Source organism: Stigmatopora nigra, chromosome 2 (genome assembly GCF_051989575.1).
Source record: "Stigmatopora nigra isolate UIUO_SnigA chromosome 2, RoL_Snig_1.1, whole genome shotgun sequence".
Classification (NCBI taxonomy): domain Eukaryota; kingdom Metazoa; phylum Chordata; class Actinopteri; order Syngnathiformes; family Syngnathidae; genus Stigmatopora; species Stigmatopora nigra.
Window position 1 is genome coordinate 7207073 of NC_135509.1, and position 25926 is coordinate 7232998.

At 38.3% G+C, this 25926-nt stretch overlaps 2 protein-coding genes across 2 annotated transcripts in view; one reads left to right on the forward strand and one right to left on the reverse strand.

Annotated features, from left to right (window-relative positions):
- Positions 1-272: 272 nt before the first annotated feature.
- On the reverse strand, positions 273-2301 carry LOC144190127 (ras-related and estrogen-regulated growth inhibitor-like protein). Its single transcript, XM_077710812.1, has 4 exons — positions 2230-2301; positions 2061-2114; positions 1687-1763; positions 273-1059 (listed from the first exon to the last, which is right to left on the reverse strand). The coding sequence occupies exons 1-4, from the start codon at positions 2276-2278 to the stop codon at positions 646-648; spliced, it is 594 nt and encodes a 197-aa protein (XP_077566938.1). The 5' UTR covers positions 2279-2301; the 3' UTR covers positions 273-645.
- A 5391-nt stretch (positions 2302-7692) lies between these two features.
- Positions 7693-25926, forward strand: part of slco3a1a (solute carrier organic anion transporter family member 3A1a) — a 28312-nt gene continuing 10078 nt past the window's right edge. Inside the window, exons 1-2 of the mRNA XM_077710813.1 lie at positions 7693-8506; positions 14201-14675. Of these exons, the coding sequence (XP_077566939.1) occupies positions 8327-8506; positions 14201-14675 (655 nt within the window). The 5' untranslated portion in view covers positions 7693-8326. The remainder of the gene's footprint in view (positions 8507-14200; positions 14676-25926) is intronic.

A 25926-nucleotide genomic window follows, 5' to 3' on the forward strand; every position in this document is an offset into this window, starting at 1 on the left:
AATAATACATAATAAGTTATGCCGAGTCAATCTTTTTGAGGAGAACTTTTCCTTGTTGAGGCTGCCAATAGCAAGATAAGGTTCAATGCTTCGCTTCTCATTAGACAAAGTGTGAAAAGTCCCAGTTTAGCATCATAACGTCATGGTTTCTGTCAGCAAGTAAATAATTTGCTTGAATTAACCAACGAGTAAGAGCACAAATATTCAGGACTCAGAAATCAGAAAAAAACACTCTTATTCTTTATTCTCCATCCATGCCATTTTGGATCTGGAAACATGTAAAAATAGATTTTTTTAAACAAATTCATTGGTCATTAATCAGGTCAATTTACGGGTATTTTTTTGTCAATTTCATCTCATTCTTGTCCATTTCCAGATGACTTTCTGTTAATTTTGAACCATTTTAAGATTCCTTGTGAACTCACTGGCTGCCATTGACTAAAAAACAAAATTCTGGATACAAAATGCTTAAACTTCTAAAAAAAATCAGCTTTACGGCGCCCATGTAAAAATAAAATCAACATTTTTGATTCAGTATGTACATTAGAAATGGCCCACAAAGTCAAAAGAAAAGCCTGAGGACCGGATCAGTCACTCTAGCGTACCGCTTCCGGCCCACGTGCCATATGTTGGACACCACCTGCCCTAGACAGAGTCCGTCCGGCGTCTGGCGAAAACGGCAGACACACTTTTGACGATTCCCCTGAGACCCGGCGGCCTTTTGGCGTCCCTCATCCTTCCCGTCAGACCGTGGAAAACGGCTAACACGCCATGGTAGTTCTCGGCCGCCGATACCTCGTAGAAAAGGCAGCCGGCGTCCAAGGCTAGACGCCGTCCTTCCTCGCTGGCCACTGTGCGGCAGTGTAGGAGGTCACGCTTGTTACCCACGATGGCCACGGGTGGCTTGTCGGCGTCGGGGCGGCCTCGGGCCAACTTGACGGCGCGCAATAGGCGGCTGACGGCGTTGAAGCTAGCACGGTCGCAGATGCTGTATGCTAACACGAAACCGTCGGCCCATTCCACTTTTCTGTCCAGGAGGGATTTTTTCATGGAGATGTCCTGCAACCGTTTACAAAAAACAGGGAAAAAATGAGTAATTAAATTGAAATTTATCATGTAACATGATAAATTGATTGAATTTGAGACACAAAATTGATAGATTTTAGTGTGTTATTGGGTCATAAAAACAGTATTTTTATTCATTTTAATGTTTTAATTGTTATTTTTTAGTTTTTTTTATTATTGGAAATGTTATTAACATTGAACTTCTTGTCCTGTTAAGAGTCAGGGGTGCTGGAGCCAACTGGACGCCAGCTCTTGACGGGTTTTAGGGTGAGTTTTTTTTGTTTTAATTTACTTTAAATAGTAATTTGCTTTATAAAGAGTTCAATATTAACATTTTGTGGTGAGCAAATGTGCGTCAAACAAACAAACATTATAATTATCTCAATTTAAAAACGTGTACATATGACTTTATTTAATATTTTTACTAGTCATTCTAATGTTAACATCCACTTTTCCAGCACAAAACTTGAGCTTTATTTTCTATTTAAACTTATTTTTCCTAAGGTTTGAAAAATCTGTCTTTACAAGTGATAGTAAAATAAATACATGACCTTTATTTACTATATTTCCAAATGTTGTCACTAGCCACTTCTATTTAAGAATAATCCGAGTTTTTTTCACCTGAGAAAATGGTGAATCCCAAATATTGACAGCAATTTCCCGTCCATCCACTACAAATCTGTGACTGTAGACTGAATCTGAAACACAAACACCACCTTTTCACATCACCAAAATGTATATCAAGTCAATACACTATCTATCACAAGGGTCTCCAACGTCGTTTTGGTTTATGGCCCCCATTCATGCCAACTATTAGATCCAATATGGGCCGGACCACTTCTTTTTTACCCTTAAAAAGGGAACTTAATGTCCCTAAAAAAGTGAACATCCTTCAGTATGTCGGATCGGACACCACAATCCCAGTTAAAAATGAATTGGACGCCAATTGCCGTCAATGGCACTAAAAACTGAGCAGCCAAATGGTGTTCCCTCACCAATGTCTCCGTACTCTCCGATGAATCTCCGTGTCAGCAGGCGTACTGTAAGCGCTACGTATCAGACAGAAAAATAGAAAAAATATATATATAATGAATCACCATTATTGTAATAATCATAATAATAATCATAATAAGGCAATTTCCAATTTGAAATGGGCTTACTTACCCGATTTTCCCACGCTCTCAGCGCCCATCACGACCACGTTTGCTTGCATGATGTTGAGCGTCCATGGAGACACTGACTCGGTTGTGAACCTCTGGGCGCGTGCACGCTCGTATTTCAAGCGGGCTTGCGCAACAGGGGGTGGAGCTTATCATGGAGTACACTACCACAACAACTACAACAACGTGTCTGGTTTTCAGACTAAGCTGAAGGCAAAAGGGAAGGAATTTATAAGCACGATTAATTGTCCCAAAAAAAAGTTTAATTGTCATTCTGTGAGTTTAACAAGATTTTTGTTTATCGTTTTAAAGCAGGAATTGCATACCTGTCAACTGGTACGTTCTCGCCGTAATTGGTACAACTGAAAGCCCATTTTTATATTGGTACGCTGTACACATGAAAATGGTACGCTAAACGGTGATTTTGAGAATCGTTCCCGGAAACGCATGTCTGCCAAGTGATATATGTACCGGCGCCTCTGATTGGCTAAAAAAATAAGATCATGATAAACATTTCGTTTTGTAACACTTTCACCATGTGATTTCCGTTTCCTGTTCCCTTGTTTATGTTTACTTTCATTTTGTTGTTCGTGATTTTTTACAAAAAAGTAAAGTGGTAAGATTTTCCATGTATTTATACATATATGTAAGGGCGAAAACAAAATTTGGTAAGATCACAAATGGTTCGAGGTTGACAGGTATGGAATTGGTTAAAGGGCTGTCTGTAAAAATCAAATTGAAGTGAAATTTAACATGTCGCCACTAGAGGTCAGCAGAATTTAAGAAAACACTAGGAGAGTTTGCCTTGCATTTTTGTAAAATGACTATAAAATCATTTTGTAAAATCTAAAAATATATTAAAAATCTAAAATAAACATTGTTTTAGATATATAAAAACGGATTATTCAGGGATTTTAATTTTATTTTTCAGAAAAGTTATGTATTCCTCAAAAGTGTTTTTGTTAAAGTTATATGCTAGTTCAAAGTGTTGCTCTGATAGGCTTTCAAGTGATTTCTAAATGTGTTATTTCAAGAAAATTTCCCACATTTTGCTATCATAAACAAAAGAAAATGGTTGACAATGATGTTGAATTACTACAGGAAAACCATTATGACGAACACAGGAAAGCCAGCAGGAGTCCACGCCATGTTACTTATTCAAATATCCTAAGTTCAAATTCAGGTTATTTCCCCCTTGGTAGCATAATATTTGCACGGCAACTGAGGCATATTCAAATATCCACCTTCAGCGGGGTGTAAATCTTCTTATGGGCTTAGCATGCACACCCTCCATGTGTGAGGTTAGCCGTTAGCGTCTAGTCATTGCACTCTTGGCTTTTTCTTTGACCAACTTCAGGTTCATTCCCAGTTTAAATCGACAAATTCCCATTGCCGCTCGCCATCAGGATACGCCTGGTTGGTTGCCATGGCGACGAGTGGCCGGCAAATAGTCTGGGATCGTGTCATTTGGATACAAAGCAGAAACCAGCTGCTACAACCAGACGGACGAGTCAGGTGACACGTGCTAAGTAACGTGAGACCTGTTTAGAACGGCTAAAAAAGACACAAAAAGATACAGGTTGCACAGCACTATAAGTCGTATTTTTGGGACAGAAACAAAGAAATAACATATATTAAAGTAATAGTAGTCATGTGGAGAACAATAGGCTGAATAGCCATATAACAATATTTTGGATAACTATTAAAATCAAATAAAAACAAGCTATCAGTGGTCACAGTAAAATAAATAGATAAATAAATCATACTTTAAAATGTAATCCAAGCCCAGTCAATGGAAAGAAAATTAGCATTATAGTCCGGAAAATACGGTATATTCATATTTTTGGCCTCAAGTTTGAGAAAAACTTTTTTTTTTAATTAAAAAAAAAGCATAGAACTAAAGTAGAGTACATAAATGGATAAAAACAGATGAATTTCCACTAGTATTCCAAGCCTTTCATATATACTGGATTCCATTCAATCTGGCAACAGACACGGAGAAAAGAACCACAAATGGCACTTTCCTTTTCAAGGAAGTTGAAGTTTGTTTCGGAAGTGGGCGAGGTTCCTTTTCCCCTTGTTGCCAGTTTCCTGCGTAGGCCGCATGGTCGTGGTACAAGTAGCAAATCAGAACCGGAACGCCCTTTTACTTATTTTAGATGTTGACATTTGGATGGATGGCGTTTCAATGGTTGTGACGCTGACTAATTGGAGCTAATGTTGCTTGTGGAAAGGTTGTCTGCCACTGGAGGCCCTCACTCGCCCATGCCGACATCAAGACTTTTTGCCCATTTACACTTGGGCAACACTTAAAATCTCAACAAGCAGATGTGCGGGCCGTTTTATGAAAATAAAATATGCAGAGAGGATAAAAAGAGGAAAAATCTTTGCCCAAGAATGGTTTCAATTAAAATTATACATAAAATTAATTCAAATATACAGAAATGGGATATAAACAACTATAAAAAAATGTATATATTTAATATAAAAAGGGGGAGATTATGTATATTGTTGTATATATTTGTATTTTAAGTAGAAATCTTTTTTTTGGCTTTTAATTGAAGAAATAAGTTTCATTTTCTATTTTGTTTCGTTTTATTTTTTTATTTTTTTATATTTATTTATTTATATTTATTTTTTTATATTTATTTTTTTATATTTATTTTTTTATATTTATTTTTTTATATTTATTTTTTTATATTTATTTTTTTATATTTATTTTTATTATTTTTTTGTATTACACTTCATTTCACTTTGTTTCAATTCACAGCAGAAGGAAGACCCTAAAGAGTTTAAAAATGGCTGCCGACCCTCCCCCTTCAAATGGACGTCAATCCCAGTCAATGGCAGCAATTGAGGTAAACTTGTTGAAAATGTTAAACTTGACGTGCGATTGGCTGTTTTTGACTCGTTGATTAAAGACAACAGAAAGGCTTCATGTTCTTCACGTTGTGGTTATTGGATGCATTTGCAATGCATGATGGTCTTTTTCCTCCAATCTGGCTCTCATCTTGGAATTGTGAAGAAGGGGTTTAGTGTGAAAGCTTCCTTCCTGCCGGGGTTGGGGGGTGTGGGGGGTGTAAATGAGACGTTAATGGGCCGCTGTTTCCCGATTCTGCCGACCTGGCTCGCAGCTGTCTAATGAGAGCTTTGCCGCCGGATGACGGATGGATGCCTTCGCTCTTATCAGCTGCCAACCATGAAAAAAGAGCAAAACGTCTAATGTTGGGGTGCGAAACGCCTACGCCGTCTTGGCGAGTTGCTAAAATGATTTTTTTTGGGGGGGGGGGGGGGTGATGTCATACGTTTTGAGAAGGTTCAGCTGGATTGTTTAGCATGTTGGTCCTTCTTGTGTTGATTTTGCATGTTCTCTCTGGGAATTTGTGGGTTTTCTCATGGTACTCCCATGTTTCAAAAACACGCTTTGTAGGCTGGTTGAACACTCTAAATCAGGGGTGTCAGACTCGGGTTTGTTCGTGGGCTGGATCGTTTTAGATATAATTTTCAGATTTTTTTATATAAATGGAGTAAAAGAACTGGATTAAAAGCCCTAAATATTCAGTTTTTATAGATCTAAAATAATGTTGATTTTAGCTTTTTTTTATTTTTCTAGATTTTACAAAATGATTTTTCAACTAAAAACACAGAAAAAAATGACAATTATTGATTTAAAAGTTGGAAAATCAGGAAATGTAATATATACATCTAAACTCTCCATTTTAATTTGATCCTAAAACAAAAAGTCAGCACTCATCATTTACTTTCCCGGGCCACACAAATTGATAGGCCGGACCAGATTTGGCCCCCGGGCCGCCACTTTAACACCTGTGGTCGAAGCGAAGTTGCTTCGAAACCTGTCACTTGATGCGAATAAGCAATCAAGGGCTCACACTTTAAATGCCGTTTACTTCTTCTAAGCAGAAAAGATAACAAGTTCTAAATAGAAAGGGTCTGAAGGAGCGCTTATTTTCCCTTTTTTGTTGGTAATTGTGTCCTGGTCTAAATATATCCTGCCGCTGTCTGCTCCTACCATTTTCCAAGTGTATCATTCTGCCACTCCTGCCTATTTTTAAACCGCTATCAATCGCTAAGCTAGTGTGCGGTGATAGTGTCTCTACTGCCTTGGGAGGGGAGGGCAAGCACCCCCAAAGTAACATGCTCCACTTTTCTCTCTGGGTTAAATCAAGCCACGGGATACCAGTGCTCATTTTTTAAATGCGGTCTGGTTGAAAAGCCTGCTGTTCTTTCCAGTGCGATAGCCATCTTTATTGAAATTTAGGGCGGGAGTTCATCAGACAACCACGGGGTATTTATACACTGTTAGAAAAACATGTTGAATTCAATAATTGTGCTGTTACGAAAGAGAAAGTGTCGAAAATTAGCAACATGTTTGACTATGAAGCAAAGGCGCTTTCATTTAGGTTAAAGCAGGGGTGTCAGGATCAGTTTTTGTTCACGGTCCACATTAAATCTCATGTTTTGGATTATTTCTTTTGATTTAAAGGGACTTTGTGCGATGCTACTTGTCGGTTTTTGCCCGTTTTCGGATTTTTCCAGGTGACTTCATATGGGTTTTTGGGTATTTAAGGTTCTCGTGAAATCAGTGACCTGTGATTTTACTGTGAAAGTTCAATATCCATCCTTTTATTTTAATGTGAAGAGAACCATGAGACTACTTGCAGAAAAGCACCTGCAGAAAATACTGCAGTACTAGCATACAACATTTATGCTCTCCCGCAAAGAATGACATCATGTCCACCTTTGCTAGCAGGGTGGAATTCAAGTGTCATAACAAAAACCCTCAGTAGGGAGATAGATGAGAGGAACATGTTGTATAAACATAGTGTATATAGTGGAAATAATGGTAACAACTCACTGTATACTGTAAACAGGTTTTTGTGATTGTATTTAGCTCATTCGGAGTTGGATTTCATAGTTCTTTATGCGTCAAAGATAAGATGTTCCTTTATCTGAAGTGTTAAAGAAATCGATGTGATCATAATAATATTGTTAGTTAATGGCAATGAGAACACTGAGGCAAAAATGGAAGTTACTGCGCAGTTTCATTAAAAACAGTATAACTTTTGTCATCGTAATTGGCGTCCATGCTATGCTAGCTGTTATATTAAGTTTTAAAAAGTTTCATAGCTAGTGTGAAGTGATTTCTGAAACACAAATAAATCTGTAATTTAACATTTGAAAGTTGTAAAATCCCAAAGATGATGTGTTGTCATTGTAAAAAAAAAATCATTTATAAAGCAAATTGGGTGCCAATGAGTTAACATCACCAGACATTGTCAAACATGTGGGTTAGTCGTAATTATCCTTTCATATCTTTGTTTTTTTTAATTATATAGTACTGTTCTAAGTAGGCAATTATACATTCCTTTACACACCTAAAAAAGTTGCCTGACTTATTGTTCCCCTGAATCCCGGCATTTGACGTCATAAGTACGCGTCATGTGATTTTGGCGTCTAAACGCCACGTTCCGCGTATCTTTATAACCTATTATATTGGTCACCAGAGTCGCGCGTCCTCTAATCTCTCACGGCATTTATCATGCAGTAGTTCTCCCTTTTTTCTTGTATATACAAGTATCTCTTGTCGCCAGGGTGGAGCACTTGTAGTGACAGCTTTCGTCCCAGAGAGTGAGCTCAGCCTCCGCCTCGCCTCGTCTCACCGCACCTCGCCGCGCCTCCTGTCCGGCGTATGAGCCTCCAAGTGGGCGGGGAGACGTGGCATAGTCCCGAAGAAGAGTTGAGTCAGAGAGGCGAGCCAAGCCTCCAAGCCGAGGTCACTTTTCCCCACGGTCGTCTCGTGGAACCCTCCCCGCTTTGGAGCTCGCACGTTTCACCGAGAAAGAAGGCGGAGATGTTTAAACGACCCGAAGAGGAGTTCGGAAGAGTACCGTTTAGCCTCCCCTGAGTAGACTTGACTTAAGCCAACGTTAATTTTCTCTTTCGGGGAGTCAATAGATTTGACGACGAGGGTAAACGCGGATGTAGACGACGCCGCCGCAAGCTGCGCTGCCCTGGCCGGCGTAGCTACTCTCACTGCGGCGGAGGAGCGCTCACCGCCAAACGGGAGAAGGAGACCGGGTATGCAGGTGAAGAAGAACCGGGAGTCGCACCAGAGTGGCGGCGGAGGCAGCGGCAGTGGGGCCACCATGCTGGAAGCGGATGATCCACGAAAGAAGACGTCGTCTTTTTCAAATATTAAGATATTCCTTGTTTCGGAATGTGCGCTGATGTTGGCTCAGGGCACCGTCGGAGCCTACCTGGTGAGTGATTTGAAGGGTGTCGAGACAGGGGGGTGCTGGGACATGTCTGGGGACGGTTAGACCACCTGGGCTCCCAGTGCAAGGCTGGTGGACGGGGATGCAACATTGTCATGTCCCTATATGGTTTCCAACAAAAAGTTGATTACATGGAGAATAGCATTGTATATACTTAAAATGTAACTTCCATTGAGTTTTTTGTTGGATGTATAACATTTTATTGGGAAAGTAACTCTTAAATAATAGTTTTACTATTTTATCATTCTAAGTGTGACGCAAAATGAGATATTTAGAGGTATATATCCAATACAAAATATTTTTCCATGAATCACCATTGCATTTTTAAATAGTCTATAATAAGTACAAATTTACACAATTTTAATGGGAATAAAAAATCAAATTTAATGAAAATTTATCCTAATTGTTTTTCATACTAATTTCTCATTGTAGTTATCTTTCAGTGTAATGCGGTGCTGCCAAGGTTCCCAATATTCCCAATATTCTTCCCCTATTTTAAAAAAAACAGTATCATGAAGACAAACTTATCCAAGTCCAAACTACTTAAAACTAGTAAAATACAATTTATGAACACAAAACAACTAAATTCAACCACAAAAAAAAAAAAAAATGTTTTGCTGTGTTTCCATTACCGGTTTATTATATCATCGGGCAGGGTGTATATGGAAAAAAATACAGAGCTTTGAGAACTATTATTTTGTCAAATTAGTGAGAATTATTTATCATGGGCGTTTCTAAAGGTGCATTCCACTAATGCAAGTAAGAATTAATTTGACTTGATTTCTGACACTGATAGACTTTCCAATCCATTGGAACTGGTAGAGACTGGCACAGAATATAAATTACTATCACTTAAAAAAAACAAGAAACTAAAATATTGCTCTTAACGTACATTGCCGTCAATGGCGGACCAAAAAGCTGTAAAAATGTTAGGTAACCTTGATTTAAACCTCTGTAACCTCTTACAATGTTCCACATTATAAACAAACTAAAAATGTGATCATTCTTTAATTTGTTTTTGGAAATAGAAACTTACAAACATCTGACTTTTAACCCCCCCCCCAAAAAAAACAAAAAATTTAAATCTTTAATACGGCTTTAATTATCTCTAATAATCACTTTATTGTTTGTTGTGTAGTCATATAGAGCAAAATACATAATAATCATAGTCCTTTTCTCCTGAGTCGGCATCCCTTTGGTGGAAATCTTTAATACCCCCCCCCCCCCAACTAAAAATGTTGGCTAGCTCCTTTAATGAAAGAGCTAAACTAATCAATGACCTCAAAGCGGTTTCATCTCAAGATTAACTGCCTTTTTCCCCCTTTTTTTTAAAGATGCCAACATTTTATTGATTGTCCCGCCAGTGTCTTTCAAGGTTAACTCTTTCACCTTACTGTATTCTTCCACTGCCACAAATTTGATTAAAACGTAACCCAAAGTCAAGACTACCTTGAACGTGGAGCCGGTTCGCAACTCGTCATTCCGGCATTTTCCGTGTTTATTCTCCGAGAGGCCGTTTCCTCGGAAATTAATGGGGTAAATTCTTAAACTATGCTCTTGTTTGGGAACACAGGAAAAAGCTGCTCTTCCTTCAAAAGTAAACTCATAGTTACTCTAGCGTGCCGAAAAAAGGGTCATCGTAGATCGCTTGGGGTCAGGAAATATGATTTTTTTTAAGGTTTTGGAACCGCGAATGTCACGGACTCATGTTGACAGCAAGAAGCGTTTAATCTATTTGAACTGGGTGGGAATTTCTTGGCTTGAATATCTCAATTTAGGTTTTATTTCCATTTGATTAACTTTCAATGTCATCATTAACAGTACAGTGTTCTCTCGCTTATCGTGGTTAATGGGGACCGCGATAAGGGAATTTCCGCGAAGTAGGGATTCCCTTTCAAAAATGCTTAATTTGAATTTAATTCCAATTTTTTTTTTAATTTTCAATTTTTATTTTTTATTATTATTTTTTTTACCCCCCCCCCTGTATACAGTACACCATATAGAATATGTGTAGAGAGAGTGAAATTCATGTTATAACAAAAAAAACCTGTAAAATATGTTGTTTCAATGTATTTTTTTTCCAAAAAACATCCGCAAAGCTCTGAGTTCGCGATAGCTGAACCGCGAAGTAGCGAGGGAACACTGTACAAAGTTCTATCAGGTTAAATGTAACAAAAACAGACTAAAAATGGTCACTAGCTCAATCGTTAAAGGCTTAAATGTCTTTTGCTGTGTCTGTATTCTCACCCTCTTGCTACTGTGACAGTGAAATTTCCTGAAAATGATCTAATCTAATCTAATTAACCGTCATTCCCATTGGTTCTGCTTTTGTGCGTATTGATACGGAAGAACGTACTGTAACGGTTAAAAGAACAATGAGTGGACGTGCACCTGGCCCAACAAGCCCCGCCCCCTCTTTGGCTCGCTATGACGTTCTCGGCCGATGAAGCGCCGCCATTAAGAGTCAGTAATTGGATGAAAGGATCTAAAAGTGCTTTCTGTCAGGGCGCCCGCCGACAAGCGCGAGCCGGCTTCATTTTTTTTTTTTTTTGCCGGCTGATAATTAGCACCGAGCGCCTCATCAACACAATGCCACGGCCAAGTCAAATGTCACAGGTGTGCAATTAGCACTAGGATTAAGGTACGCCACATATTTTTGCAACTGATTCTGCCAATACCACATCGATCTAGAACTATTTTGAGGGAATTAGAGCGTATCCAAATATTATTTTAAACAAAAACTCTCCGAAATGAAAGCCATGTCAGCAAAAACATACTTTTTTTGCCCATTCATTGTAAAGCCCAAAATAAGGTTGCAAACCATTTAGATTTAAATATTAATATTTGTGAATTAACTTGGATTGAAAAATAGTCCAATGTGATAAATTTACTTCACTTGTGTAAATATAAATATTGTAAAATGCTGTGCATCATTTTCATAATATACTTATATATTTTAATTTCTAAAGGAAATAATAATACAATGCGATAAACTAACCTCTTTTGATATGTATTTTCTTGACTTTTATATTTATATAAGTTTGTTCCACTAGTGCAACTATATAATATTGTACTTTTTATGTATTTTAAACCATGTTGAAAATTAAATCTACACTCCAGTTAGGAGTTAACAGCTAATTATTTAAATTATTGATTATTTTAGGAGTTAACAGCTCATAATTTATTGATTCTTTTGGTATTGTGATTGTTTTTGATATATTTGACAACCCTACCTAGACTACACAATACCCCACTTAGACTACACAATACAATATATATGTTGTTTGCTTCTAAACTTTAAACATTTCAAAAACCTCGACTTGACTGTCCAAATCTCTGTTGTGCTTGTCATTGTCAAGTTTGTTTAAAAAGAAACAAAACCACACAAAAAAGCCGTTTTACGACATTGGTTTCCTTCTTGTGATGTCGGAATGGTGCCTTGTTTGGGTGAGGTTTATTTTGGTTGCCAAGCAACATGTTAAACACTCTTGAGCTGGAAGCTTGACAACATGTCCATGTAGTCTCTTCCTTCTTCCTAATGGCCACTCAACTTTGTTGAGGACAGGCTCTAAAATGGTGACTTTTCCATTATTGGCAACGAGATGGGAAGGAAAATTAGGGAGGGGCTTGTAGTGTCGTCATTACAGTAGTGGAAGCAGTTGGCTAGCATTGGATATTTATGCTTAAAAAATGTCTGACCAGTCCTCTACTTTTCTTAAAATAGAAAAAAGTACCTTGCCGAAAATGTTATGCTCCCACAATGCACCTGGGTGGGCGCGGTTGGTTCAAATCTGTATTTGTTTTGGGATTGGCTGCATTTTTTTGGGCCAAAAATGCAAAATTTTCAGTTTTTGTGGAACATTTCGGGCATTGTTTTCACTTTAATGCATAATGGTAATGTTAGGTTAAGTCAATTAGTTTATTTTGATTACTGCACAAAGTACAGGAGTACCTTTTGGACTGTTAGCGCACCCAGCAAATTTCAATGGAAAATGCTATACAATTAGCATTGCATTGTGGGACTTTTACACCAAAAGACAGGCAGCTGTCGTCATTCATTTTTAAACAAATATGTACTCTTATCTACTGCCCTGAAAAACAAAGATAGTTAGAAAAAAATTGCAGTTAACTTAAAATATCAGAAATGGCAGATTTCTGCTTGTTAGCTGTTTTATTTGTGTGAAAGACGCCATTTGCAATTGCCTTCATAATGACATTATTTTCCAAGTGACTTGTACAACAATAATAGTTTGCTATTGGAATCTTTGCAACAATTAATCAACTATTAAAGTATTATTTTAGCTAACATTAAAGCCACAACAACAATGATCTTTTTAAGTGATATTATAGACCGCTCCCGTTGTTCCACTAACTAAAAACAGCCATTTTCTGGTTTCGGGTCACGCCAGTGCCCGACTAAAACCCACCAGAGACCAAATAAAAGCCATCTAAAATAAGCATTGCACAGTAGAAGAATGTTCCGACAGTTAAACCACAATTTCTTATAGTTACAATTTGGAGAAGCCGCTGGGAAAATGGAAAATTGAGATGGCGGTCGGTCCCAGGGACGGTTTGGGACCCATTTTTGTTTTTTTTGTTTTAAAAGCCTGAGAAACAAGGCGGGTCACAACGGTTCACACGGTATGGGCAGTTTTCCTGGCCGGCCGTAATGACAGCTGGTAGAAGAGAGGTCACAATGAGTAGTTTGGGCGTTTCAAGACGTGGAAATGAAAGGACGAGTGGCCCACTAATGGAAAACGGCCGTCGTCTTTTGGCCAGGAGGCGCCACGCCACGCCATGGCGGGCGGAATCACTCATCCGCTTTTGATTTCATCATGATCCAACGCTAAGGCGACGTGATTGATGTCCAAAACGTGGCACTAATTGCTTAAAAGCTACCAAACGTTGTGGTTTACTACTCCAGTTTTACCAAAATATGCCTTTTGAGTCATAACTAAGAAAATTTAAAAAAATTAGACCATTTTTTCTTCTTTGGGAATTTAATTTTTTTCTGTAAAAAATAAGTTTTGCATTATGCATGTTGTTTAAACATCAAATTATTTTGAAAGTTATGTCAAGTGAAGCTAGCTTGCTTTTCAACGGAATGTCAGTTTTTTAAGCATTGTGTTAGCTAAAATCAAAATGGGAGTAATAGTTGATTCACTGTTAGCATCATATGCTAACACAAATTGTTTTACATTTTGAATAGCTTAATAAAATGAGTCTCCAAGTCTGTTTTACACATTTTTTTTCCTTCAAATTTTGAATAACTTAATGAAATGAATCTCCAAATCTGTTCTACACTTTTTTAATCTTAAAATTTTGAATAACTTAATAAAAGGAGTCTCCAAATCTGTTCTACACTATTTGTATTCATTAAATTTTGAATAACTTAATAAAATGAGTCTCTAAATCTGTTCTACACCATTTTTTTTATTTAGAATTTTGAATAACTTGATAAAATGAATCTCCAAATCTGTTCTACACAATTTTTTTTCATTAAATTTTGAATAACTTAATAAAATGAGTCTCCAAATCTGTTCTACACTATTTCAACTTTAATTTTTAATGGATACAATCTTATACAGAGGTCTACTTAACAAAAAAATGCTATTTTCGGTACAGAAAATAATTGAGAAGCACTGACTTAACCCATTTTTTTTGCTCCGCCCCCTTCAGGTAAGCGTTCTGACCACGTTGGAGCGACGCTTCAACCTTCAAAGCGCCGACGTTGGCGTGATCGCCAGCAGCTTCGAGATGGGCAACCTAGCGCTCATCTTATTCGTCAGTTACTTCGGGGCCAAGGCGCATCGGCCGCGCCTGATTGGATGTGGCGGCATCGTCATGGCGCTGGGCGCCCTGCTCTCGGCCCTGCCCGAGTTTTTGACCAAGCAGTACGAGATCGGAGACACTTGGAGGACGGACAGGGGGCGGGACGTGTGCTCGGACGCCACCGCCAACACCAACGCCAGCGGCAAGGAAACGCCGTGGGCCGAGGACGCTCTTTGCGCCAATAAGACCAACACCAACATGATGTACCTGTTGCTGATTGGGGCTCAGGTTCTGCTGGGAATCGGCGCCACGCCGGTGCAGCCATTGGGCGTGTCTTACATCGACGATCACGTCAAGAAGAAAGATTCTTCGCTCTACATAGGTGAGTCTTGTATTTTATTGAAATGCTGGCAATCACAAAGAACAGGGTTCCATTCTGGTTGAGTCTAGAAAGGGTTGCTTTTTAAAAGACAGATTGCCCCGGACTATTGAGAACGTGTGTCAAAGTGGCGGCCCGAGGGCCAAATCTGGGCTGAGGCATCATTTTGTGTGGCCTGGGAAATTAAATCATGAGTGCTGACTTTCTGTTTTAGGGTCAAATTAAAATGAAGAGTATAGATTTATATTAAATTTCCTGTTTTTCCCCCTTTAAATCAATAACTGTCATTTTTAAATCCATTTTTTTAGTTCAAAAATCATTGTAAAATCTAAAAATATATTTAAAAAAATGCTAAAATAAATCTTGTTTCAGATCTATAAAAAATGGAATATTCAGGGGTTTTAATCCAGTTTATTTAATCCATTTATTGAAAAAATAATAATAACATAATAAAATGCACAATTGATTAAACCACTAAGAATTTCTCTGCTTCAAATAATTTTTAGATATGTCTTTGGTAAGTTTAACTACAATATTAGATATCTTGCCTCCAACTTTGATGGCCCATTAAGCCTACATTTTCTTACACAATACATTTTATTTCCCATCCTGAGTTTATCTTTGTAAGCTTTCAAGTTGAATACCTTGCACTTTTAAACCACGACACCCACAAAGCTCATCGATAAAACCCCCTATTAACTACTACATTAAAAAAAATACCTTTTCATTGTACTAAACAGTAGCCGCAAAACACTTTTATAAACAACTGCAAAATTTTTAAGTCGAGCCAGCATTTTTCTTCAGTGTCGTTCAATTGATCCGCAGTCGGATTCAAACCCTTAACGAACACCTCAAAAACTGCAATCAATACAACAACAAAAAAACCTTGAAAATATCCAAAGGATTATCGCCGCCACCGCCGCGCTTTAAGCTACTTTTCCTATACGGAATGGACAAAGATAAACATCATGGCGGCATCCCCGACCGGCAATCGGGCATTAGGCAAAAAGTGCAGCGTTAGCAGTTGGAAGGACCCTTTTGAAAAGCCGCATCAGCAGCCGTGTCTCGCCTTTGAAAAAGACTGGAGAAGAGCCCAAGACGGCCAACCCGCATCTGGCTCGCTCGCCGCCGCCAAAGCCGCTAAAACTGCTGCGAGGGGGATTAAAAATGTGCTCACCTGGCTCGGGCAGACAGGCCCGTGCTTGGTTGTCAAGCATGTCAAACACGCGCTGTTGACATAAAACTAGGCAAATATTGCTGAGGAATACCGTGTGGACGGCGGAAGATAGATGTTCCAATCCATTTGGAGTATATTGTAGCCAATGGAGACAAATAAGTTAAAGATAGGAAAGTTGGCAGTTAGATCAAATGTGTGTTAAGACCTACCGTATGCATGCATGTACATCTGTGTAGGTATATATGTGCTTATATATGTATGTGTATGTATATATGTGCTTATATATGTATGTGTATGTATATATGTGCTTATATATGTATGTGTATGTATATATGTGCTTATATATGTATGTGTATGTATATATGTGTTTATATATGTGCTTATATATGTGCTTATATATGTATGTGTATGTATATATGTGCTTATATATGCATGTGTATGTTTATATATGTGCTTATATATGTATGTGTATGTATATAGGTATGTGTATGTATATATGTGCTTATATATGCATGTGTATGTTTATATATGTGCTTATATATGCATATGTATGTTTATATATGTGCTTATATATGTATGTGTATGTATATATGTGCTTATATATGTGCTTATATATGTATGTGTATGTATATATGTGCTTATATATGTATGTGTATGTATATATGTGCTTATATATGTATGTGCATGGATATATGTGCCTATATATGTATGTGTATGTATATAGATGTGCTTATATATGTATGTGTATGTATAAATGTGCTTATATATGCATGTATATGTATATATGTACTTATATGTGTGTATGTATATATGTCCTTATGTGTGAATGTATATATGTGCTTATGTGTGTGTATATAGGTGCTTATATGTGTATGTATATAGGTGCTTATATATGTGTGTGAATGTATGTTTATATATATATATATATATATATATATATATATATATATATATATATATATATATATATATATATATATATATATATATATATATATATATATATCACGCTTATTTATTCTTGTATTTATTTATTAACCTACTTATTATATCTATCTACTTATGTCCAAAATGTCTTTCCTATTTCTGCATCCTGACCCTCTTGCGACTGTGACAACCAAATTTCGCGAATACGGAATGAATAAAGTTATCCAATCCAAATCAGGGAAGGAAAATCAAATCTGAGTGTATCAAACTGATATTTTGGTTTTGCTATGGTTAACTTTTCCGAGGGATGCGGCTGACTTTTTGGAGGTTGTGGGACAGATCTTATGTGAATGGTATTTAGTAATCAAGTTATAAGGTCATAACGCGAGATATGCCAGAAGCCAAAAAGTGGGTAAAACTCAGTAAAACATTGGCGTCTTTGTGCTTAAAAACAATGGTTGGCGTTCAAATGTGAGAAACAGCAGAAAATGTCAAAAAAACTCAAAATTGATTACTACTTTTTTATCGCAGTAATTCAAAAGTAAGCGACTGTGTTAAATGTGGTCATTAAAATCCATTGCAATTCCTTGAATAAAACAGTAGCTGACTTTGTAACATCAGTTCATAGCATTTGTTTTGCTTGTTATGTTTTCATCGCTTTGCCATAGAGACAATAAAAGGTGGAATTCTGCACTCTGGCAACAAATGCAACAGTGCGACGGACGCCAAAGCTAATTTCCTAAATTAGCATTAGCTTGTTTGACCCGGGCGCTTTGTAGAGAAGGCCCATTTGTTGGCGAGAAGGCCTTGACGTGGCGACACCGGCCGGTCGGTGTCCGTTTTGGTTGGCGCTTCACGGCGAGGAAGTGGATTGGGAGTGATGGTGTTTTTGGCAGGCGTGCGAGCCATCCTGTCCTCCTTTGATAAGCTGCGGGCTTTGCAGGGAAAACAAGCAGGGAACAATGCGGTATTGAGTTGGCGCTCAGCTGATCGCCCTAATCCCCCGGCCGCAGGCGTGTCATGTGGCCCCGGCCCTGTGAATGGAGGAGATTGTTGGAAATTTTGCAAGATTTGCCTTTGCGTACGGCACAGTTTATTTGCATTCTTCGCCCGTTTACGTACACGCCGAAAGGGCGCTTGCTTGGTTTTGCATAGCGGACTCAAATTTCGCCAAGATTTTTGAAAACGTGCTCAATTCTGTTACATGTTGGCACGATTCTTGATTTAAAGGCAGTCTGATTGAACTTTTACGGATCTGGAAATATTCAATAGTTGGCTGCATTTCCACTCCCATCCAATAGTTGGCCACACCTAGCCACATTGTCAGAAAGTCACAATTCAAATCTAATATTGAGTTCTATATGTTGAGTTTAAATCTAATATTGAGTTCTATATGTTGAGTTTACATCTAATATTGAGTTTAAATCTAGTATTGAGTTCTATAAGTTAAGTTTAAATCTAATATTGAGTTTAAATCTAATATTGATTTCTATATGTTGAGTTTAAATCTAATATTGAGTTTTAATCTAATATTGAGTTTTGATCTAATATTGAGTTTAAATCTAATATTGAGTTTAAATCTAATATTGAGTTTAAATCTAATATTGACTTCTATATGTTGAGTTTAACTCTCATATTGAGTTTAAATCTAATATTGAGTTCTATATGTTGAGTTTAAATCTAATATTGAGTTCTATATGTTGAGTTTAAATCTAATATTGAGTTATATATGTTGAGTTTAAATCTAATATTGAGTCATATATGTTGAGTTTAAATCTAATATTGAGTTTTAATCTAATATTAGGTTCTATATGTTGAGTTTTAATCTAATATTGAGTATTATATGTTAAATTTTAATCTAATATTAAGTTCTATACGTTGGCCTAGTGGCAATGGACTTTCCTAGTCGATTTAGCCCGTTAGCCTCTTATGCTAACCTCTATTGCTGCTCTCTATTGCTCCTCTATTGGTAGAACAGGTTTTCAGCCTTTCTAGAAGCCCACAGTAAACACCCAAAATTGAATAGCCATGCTAAACGCCAAGCTTAGAATCAAAAAACTCGGACATGGACACATCTCGCCTCGTGGGCCTATCAGAGCGAAGGCCTCCAGACGAGTCATAATAACCGTGTGGAACAAGGAATGCCAACCGCCTGGCTGGCTTGCCCACGTCCTGGCGTAATGGGAGTGGCTTGCACACGCATACCACAAAGGCTTGTGAAAAACAACTCCAGCGCCTGCGTTTTTTTACACTGCGAGTACTCCAGCCCCGAGCGCTGTTTAAACAATAGTTAAACAAATCCAACCAGGCCCGCCCGACTTTCTCGAGACGTCTGACCGTGTTTAAAAGGGAATGTTTTTATCTGGTTTGCGTTTCTAAGGCTGAAGGAAATCGATGTGATCGGACAACTGGCGTCAAAGGGAGCTCCGTTCCCACTGCCCCGTGACCTTTCCTTGTCTGTCGCTAATTTTAGCGATTCCCACAGGACCCCCCCCCCCCCCCCCCCCCTATGTACTGCTTAAATGTATACTGAGTGTACAGGACACAGCGAAAGCTTTTTAACAGCTGGGGGAATTGGCATTAAAATGGGAGAGCTTTATGGTAGTACATTAAGAGGATGATGTCATTATTAATTGACGAGGGGAGTCGCTTTTTATAAGAAAAAATGGTAAAAACTTTAAATGCAGGTTGGTGTGCTGTTATGTAATGGGGATCGGACTCGGGTTGGCTCGTGAGCCGCATTAATGTCAACTCTGTTTCATGTGGGCCGGACCATTTTAGATATATTTAGATTTATTTTTTTTAAATTGGATTAAAAGGCCTGAATATTCAATTTTTTATCGTTTTAAAACATTGTTTATTTTAGCTTTTTTAAAAATATATTTTAAAATTTTACAAAATGATTTTTGAGCTAAAAACACAGAAAAAATGGATTAAAAAAATGACAATTATTGATTTAAAAGGGAGAAAATCAGGAAATCAGAAGATTTAGCCCCCGGGCCGCCACCTTGACACCTGTGGGATAAGATCCAGATGCAATTACCGTATTTTCCGGACTATAAGCCGCATTTTTTCAAAGGCCGACACCCCTGTTATGTTATTTTTTTTAGGCTATGGTGCAAAACCCATGTTAACGGATGTCTATGTATGTTGTTACTTTAAGTTTAATGTATGTTCTTGGTTTGAAATCAAATCAAAAATTGCCCTCCCAAAAATATTCCACTTATTGCAGTAGACATACCCAAATACTATAGCTTTTCCATCATGTTTATCATCATAAATATTAAGGGAGCTTTCCAAAAATACCCTTGCAAGTCATAATGTCGTTAATTTGAAGTCTCTGTAGATGATTATTTATTCTTAGATAACTATTTTTAGACTCCTTTGGATTCTTTTATGGCGAGACTTTAGTTTCCACTCTATACTTAGTCCAAATTGCCTCTACTTGCTTATTTTTAACCTTTATTCCAAGTATCTGGAGATCATAAATGCTAGGCTAGCTCGTTCAATTGCCCCTAGGATAGGCTCCAGCACCCCCCCGCGACCAATTCGGATAATCAGTTGGGATAATGAATGAATACAGTATGACTAATGACTAATTTGAGACCTTAAGGGCTATTTTGTGCACAATTTTTGTGTTTTTTAGAACACTGCTGCTAGTTTTTTGCATTTTTTATACACCGAGTTCATGTCAGACTGAATTTTGAGCAAAAGTGCGTTCTGTCTTTCTTCTCCCCTAAACTGGAAATGACAGATTAGTCATTTTAGACTTGTGAGGAAAGCACGCCTTTGTTCATAACTGCCGTTTACCTGGAGATTTTTTTTTTGTTTTTTTTTTTACTCGTTCGCCATGGTTGTGCTCTTAAAACATTGCGACTGAACATTCCTTCAAAGCTCCAAATAAAAGCCATCCGTTTCACAATTTCCACTGTGGATAAATTTAGCCCCGGGCGTTGTTTAGAAGGAGGACTGGGTGGCTGGCGCGAGAGTCACATTGACTAAAAGTTCTCTAGAGACTTTTCATCATGGCTGCTGAAATGTGGTGATTCTAAACAGTGACTGCCAGGCTTGAACAGTTTATATAAGCGACTTTAACTTGACGCACGCTAATGTCATCTTGAAGGGTTCCTTGCAAAATGGGGTTTTTCTGGGTATGGCCCGGAAGATGCAGTTTTACTGGCTTGGCCTAGTTACTACTGGGTTTTGACCTCAAGACCATAAATGGTAGAAATGGATTATAGTGATTTTTTTCCTTTTGAAGCTTTTGCCGACTTTCTGTTTTAGGATCAAATTATAAGAGTATAAATATATGTTAAAATTCCTGATTTTACCCCTTTTAAATTAATAATTGTAATTTTTTAATCCATTTTTTCTGTGTTTTTAGTTCAAAAATCATTTTGTAAAATCTAAAAATATATTTTAAAAAAGCTAAAATAAAAATGCGTCTTATAGTCCGGAAAATACGTTAATTGCATCTGGATCTTATCCCACAGGTGTCAAAGTGGCGGCCTGGGGGCCAAATCTCCTGATTTCCTGATTTTCCCCCTTTTTAAATCAATAATTGTAATTTTTTAATCCATTCTTTCTGTGTTTTTAGTTCAAAAATCGTTTTGTAAAATCTAAAAATATATTTTTAAAAAAAGCAAAAAAAAAACATTGATTGTTGCGGTTAATGTGGACCAGGCATGGTGAAGTCGGACCACCCCATTTAAAAAAAATAAAAATAAAAACATCAGCCTGAATTTGCACTTTTTTTGAACTGACAATTTTTTTAAATTAAAACAAAATTCCCCCAGAAAAGAATCTGCTATGTCGTGAAGCCTCGCTATTCGAGGGATTACTGTATTGCAGCAGTGCTTTTTCCCCCCCTCGATCGCTAAGGTGCTATTGGTAGATGCCCCGACAGTTAAGATCTATTCCGGTCTGCTAGTTTCCTTCCTGAACAATGCCTCGTTTGTACCGGGGCGTCGCAATCACACTTTTTTGTAACATGGCCCTCTGACTCATTTAGTAATCATTAGGCCCCAATCAGGATGTTCGGAGTGGTGCCGAAAGCCACGGCTAACTTAAATGACCTATCATCACAGCTGCTTGTTAAGTCATTTCTTCTTTTTTTGATGTCGAGACTTGTCGCGTGTAGGCTTCGTTTCGGCACCCTTTCTTGAGTTTGAGACGCATCTCAGCTTCTTAAAGCAATGTTTCTTTGAGCTGTTATATTCTTAGTAATGGAAAATGTCTTTTAATAATTTTTTTCCATTTCAAATGGAAACAAAATATATATTTTTAATGATGATCAATATTAAAGTGGAAAATGGAAAATATCTTTATATTTATTTTTAAATCTTACAAAATGCGATTTGAACTAAAAACACAAAACAAATCAAATATGATTTAAAATGACAATTATTGATTTAAAAGTGGGAAAATCATGAAATTTAATATACATCTATACTCTTCATTTGAATTTGATCCTAAAACAGAAAGTCGGCACTCATGATTTACTTTCTCGGGCCACACAAAATGATGCAGCGGGCCAGATTTGGCCCCCGGACCGCCACTTTGACACCTGTGAGTTAAAGAATCCCATTCGCGTGTGTGTTTTCCTTTAATTAGCGATGATCACATCAAATAAATAAAGTCACGCAAGATGTGAGTGCCACAAACTCGTTGGAATTGATGTTTAGGAATCTGTCCGCTTAAATTTATCACGTTTAATGAGCGAATGCGTATGCTAAAAAAAAAAAATCACGTCATTACTTGCAACTTCTCGGAGTGGAAAACAGTAACGTGGCACTGAAAACAGGTTTTGGTTACCATGGAGCTCTAACCAGACGACGCTGCAAAAAATGGCGGCGCCTGTTTTCTTGTGGGTGAATGACATCATCACAAGGCGTGCCTCCAACTGGTTGAATTCCTGAAAGTCTGCCCTAGTTGTGGTGGTAAAGAAAGAAATGGCACATAGTTGCTCACTGTAACGTTTATTTGATTGGTCATTCAAGGAACTTTAAGTTTATTTAATGCTGTTTTTTTAAATGGATTAAAATAACTGGATTAAAAGCCCTGAATATTCAGTTTTTTATAGATGTAAAACAATGTTTATTTTAGTTTTTTTAAAATATATTTTTAGATTTTACAAAATTATTTTTAAACTAAAAACAGAAAAAAATTATTAAAAAAGGACAATTATTGATTTAAAAGGGGGAAAATCAGGAAATTTAATGTACATCTATACTCTTAATTTTAATTTAATCCTAAAACAAAGTTGTCAATCATGATTTACTTTTCCGGGCCGCACTAAATGATGCGGCGGGCCAGATTTGGCCCCCGGGCCGCCACTTTGACACATGCCGTTATATATCGTACTCTGTAGTTGCATATAAGTCAAAAAGATGACTGCCGTTTTTATTATTCAGCTGATGTCATCATGGACCACTTTTATTACCGTATTTTCTGCACTATAAGGCGCACCATCAATTTATGGAGTATGTTAAAATAAGTTACCGGATTATAGAACAGTAGTAGTGGTGGCAGTGGTAGTAGTATTAGCTGTAGTAGGGGATTGTGTTATAAATCCACTAGGTGGCGCTGTGCTGAAAGGGCTTTCCATACAATGATGAACCAATATTGATCCATATGAAAAGGAGCCTATTCAGACAGTTGGTTTTATGTGGAATGTGAGGCTAACAAATGAAAATGCTGCGGCTTTGGTGATTTCAATGTGAATGAGGTTCTTTGTTGAAATCCTGCGAATCACTTAAACAAGGCGCTCTACTGTGTGTTGTTGTTGGCTTTAAGTGACTCGAGTGGGAGTAGAAAGCTTGCATCGTCATCACCATCATCATCATCATCATCATACCCGTGAGATCTTGACATTTTTTAACTCATCGACCTTACTGAACGCCCAATCGATTTGATCCGGGAGGGCTGGCAGCGTTTGTTCAAAGTCAGTTCTAATGGAAAAGTCAGTTCCACAGTTGGAATTTCGAATTTTAAGAATATTTTTATTGACTTTTGGAAATCCACATGACCAGAAAGTTGATTTTCTCCCAGCCCTCCCAGTTCAAATGGACTGGACTTTCACTAGTGAGCACTACTACTTCAAAATTGCGCACTAATCTCGTCTTCTCTGCGCAGCAGCAATCATATGGCGCGCAGTAAATAAAATCCAAACTTTTTTTTAACCCCTTTCCCCATGATGGCGCCATTTACGCGGTAACCAGTAGCAGTAGCTCTGTCCACTCTTATGTTTTTTTGCGTTTTACAGCATGATTTACACAAAAAAAATAGACTGAACATTGACATACACCTGCTTATAGCAGATGTGATACTGGCGAGCAATGATGATGTCACTCACACTGGTCAGGGATGTTGTCTTTCTGCCCAGACCAACGAAAAATTAGAGGGAACATTCCTAGTGACTCATTTTAAGACTTTCCATGTCGTTTTCAAGAGCCACATGATTGGACGTCTATTGCGAAGTCACGCCAGCATCTGTCGGGACGTGTTTTCCATCTGCCACCATAGCCTGAAGCCTTAGAGCAGATCCGCAGGTGGCCTCGCCACGCCACGCCGCGACACGCCGTAGGGCCGCCAAGTATTTGGGCCAACCCGCACTGGTGACACCTTCCTCCTTCTCCAGTAAACCTCGGCCACCGCGGCGCTTTCTCAACGCAATCTAGGTCAGGCTTCGACACCCGCTGATTAAAACGGGGATTTTTGTCATCCGTTGGAGGTGGAGCTTACGGATAAAGTGGGCGGAGGCAGAGAGCTTGTTGACACGATTGGATGTTGTTTGTTTGTACATTTGAAGGAGGCTCAAATAAGGGTTTAAAAATCATCCGGTAGGATTGAAGGCGCCGCCGCCGCCGACCTTGCGCAAGGACGGCGGGGAAGAAGTGCGCATCGTGGCCGCAGATCCCAAGACGCATTGATTGAGTGGTGCCAGCCAGGGAGGGAGGTTGCGCCGTCCGTCAATTGAGCAAGGTCGCCGCGGCGCACTGCGGTGGCCGGCGCACCTCATTAAATGCCCTCATCATTACGTGGATGCTTATTTCATGAACTCAATTGCTCTTTATTTCTGGGGATGGTGGGGGGTGCTGTGGTTATTTGTAGATATGGGAGATGAGGTCATAACTCATTGGTAGACGTCCATTGCCTTTAATGTAATCCCTGGAGTATTGCGGTTAATGTAAAGCAGATCAATTGTGTAGTACTATAGTATTATAACTACTGTTTATTTGTTTTTAGTGCTGAGTAGTAAGTGGAAAACAGGGGAGTGGCTTCTACTTGCGAGTTTCAGTGTGGATTTTCACATTTTCCTCCATTTTCTGAAACGCCTCATCCTTATTAGGGTTGAGGGGTTGCTGGAGCCAATCCCCAGAAACACGACCAATCGCTCATAGCTAGAAGTAATTTAGAGTTTCCAATCAGCCTGCCATGCATGTTTTTAGAATGTGGGAGGACATCAGAATACCCAGAGAAAATCCACACAGACCCGGGTAGAACATCCAAACTGGGTATGACTTGGATTTGAACCCCCGACCCCAGAGCTGTTAGGCCGACACACTAACCACTCGCTCCACTGGTCCACCCTTTCACATTTTGATGAACTTTAAAAATATATATATATATATATATATTTTGAATAACTAATAGCAGAAAAAAATCACAAAGAATTGAAGTCACAATAATTGAGGGAAGACTGTAAATGGGGTATTTTCACTGCTAGTTTACTAATTTAGTACAACACTCGTTTAATTTTGAAGTAAAACTCCCAAGATGGCTAAGGTAGGCTAAGTAGGGTTGAAATTCAGCATAGGGAACTGTCGATAAATCAAATCTAAATTCCAAAATAGCTCAAAGTGAAGGAAATGGCCAATGATGTGCTCCTCTAATCCAGCCGCTAGTACTCTGGATGCCTCCTCTAGCCCCGACCGACAATTAGTCGTGCGCACTTGGCGAGGGAAGCTGTTAGCAGCTGCTCCCCACGCTGACTGACGTCGCTGGCTGAGCTTGTGGTGAGCAGCTGCCGCGTCTGCCGCCATCCACCTACCGGACAGCCACACACACCCTACCGTCTCCAACTAAAATCTCACCAGCAGTGCCATTTTGACTTGAAATCCACTTTTTAAGGCAGGGCCATTTTTTAAT

What these genes read in the sequence shown, in the direction of transcription:
- LOC144190127 (XM_077710812.1), bottom strand. Translation starts at nt 2,278, where the DNA reads ATGCAAGCAAACGTGGTCGTGATGGGCGCTGAGAGCGTGGGAAAATCG. An exon ending in TGAGAGCGTGGGAAAATCGG is followed by an intron (nt 2,115 to 2,229) that starts GTAAGTAAGCCC and finishes TCTGATACGTAG; the next exon opens with CGCTTACAGTACGCCTGCTG. An exon ending in CGGAGAGTACGGAGACATTG is followed by an intron (nt 1,764 to 2,060) that starts GTGAGGGAACAC and finishes TTTGTGTTTCAG; the next exon opens with ATTCAGTCTACAGTCACAGA.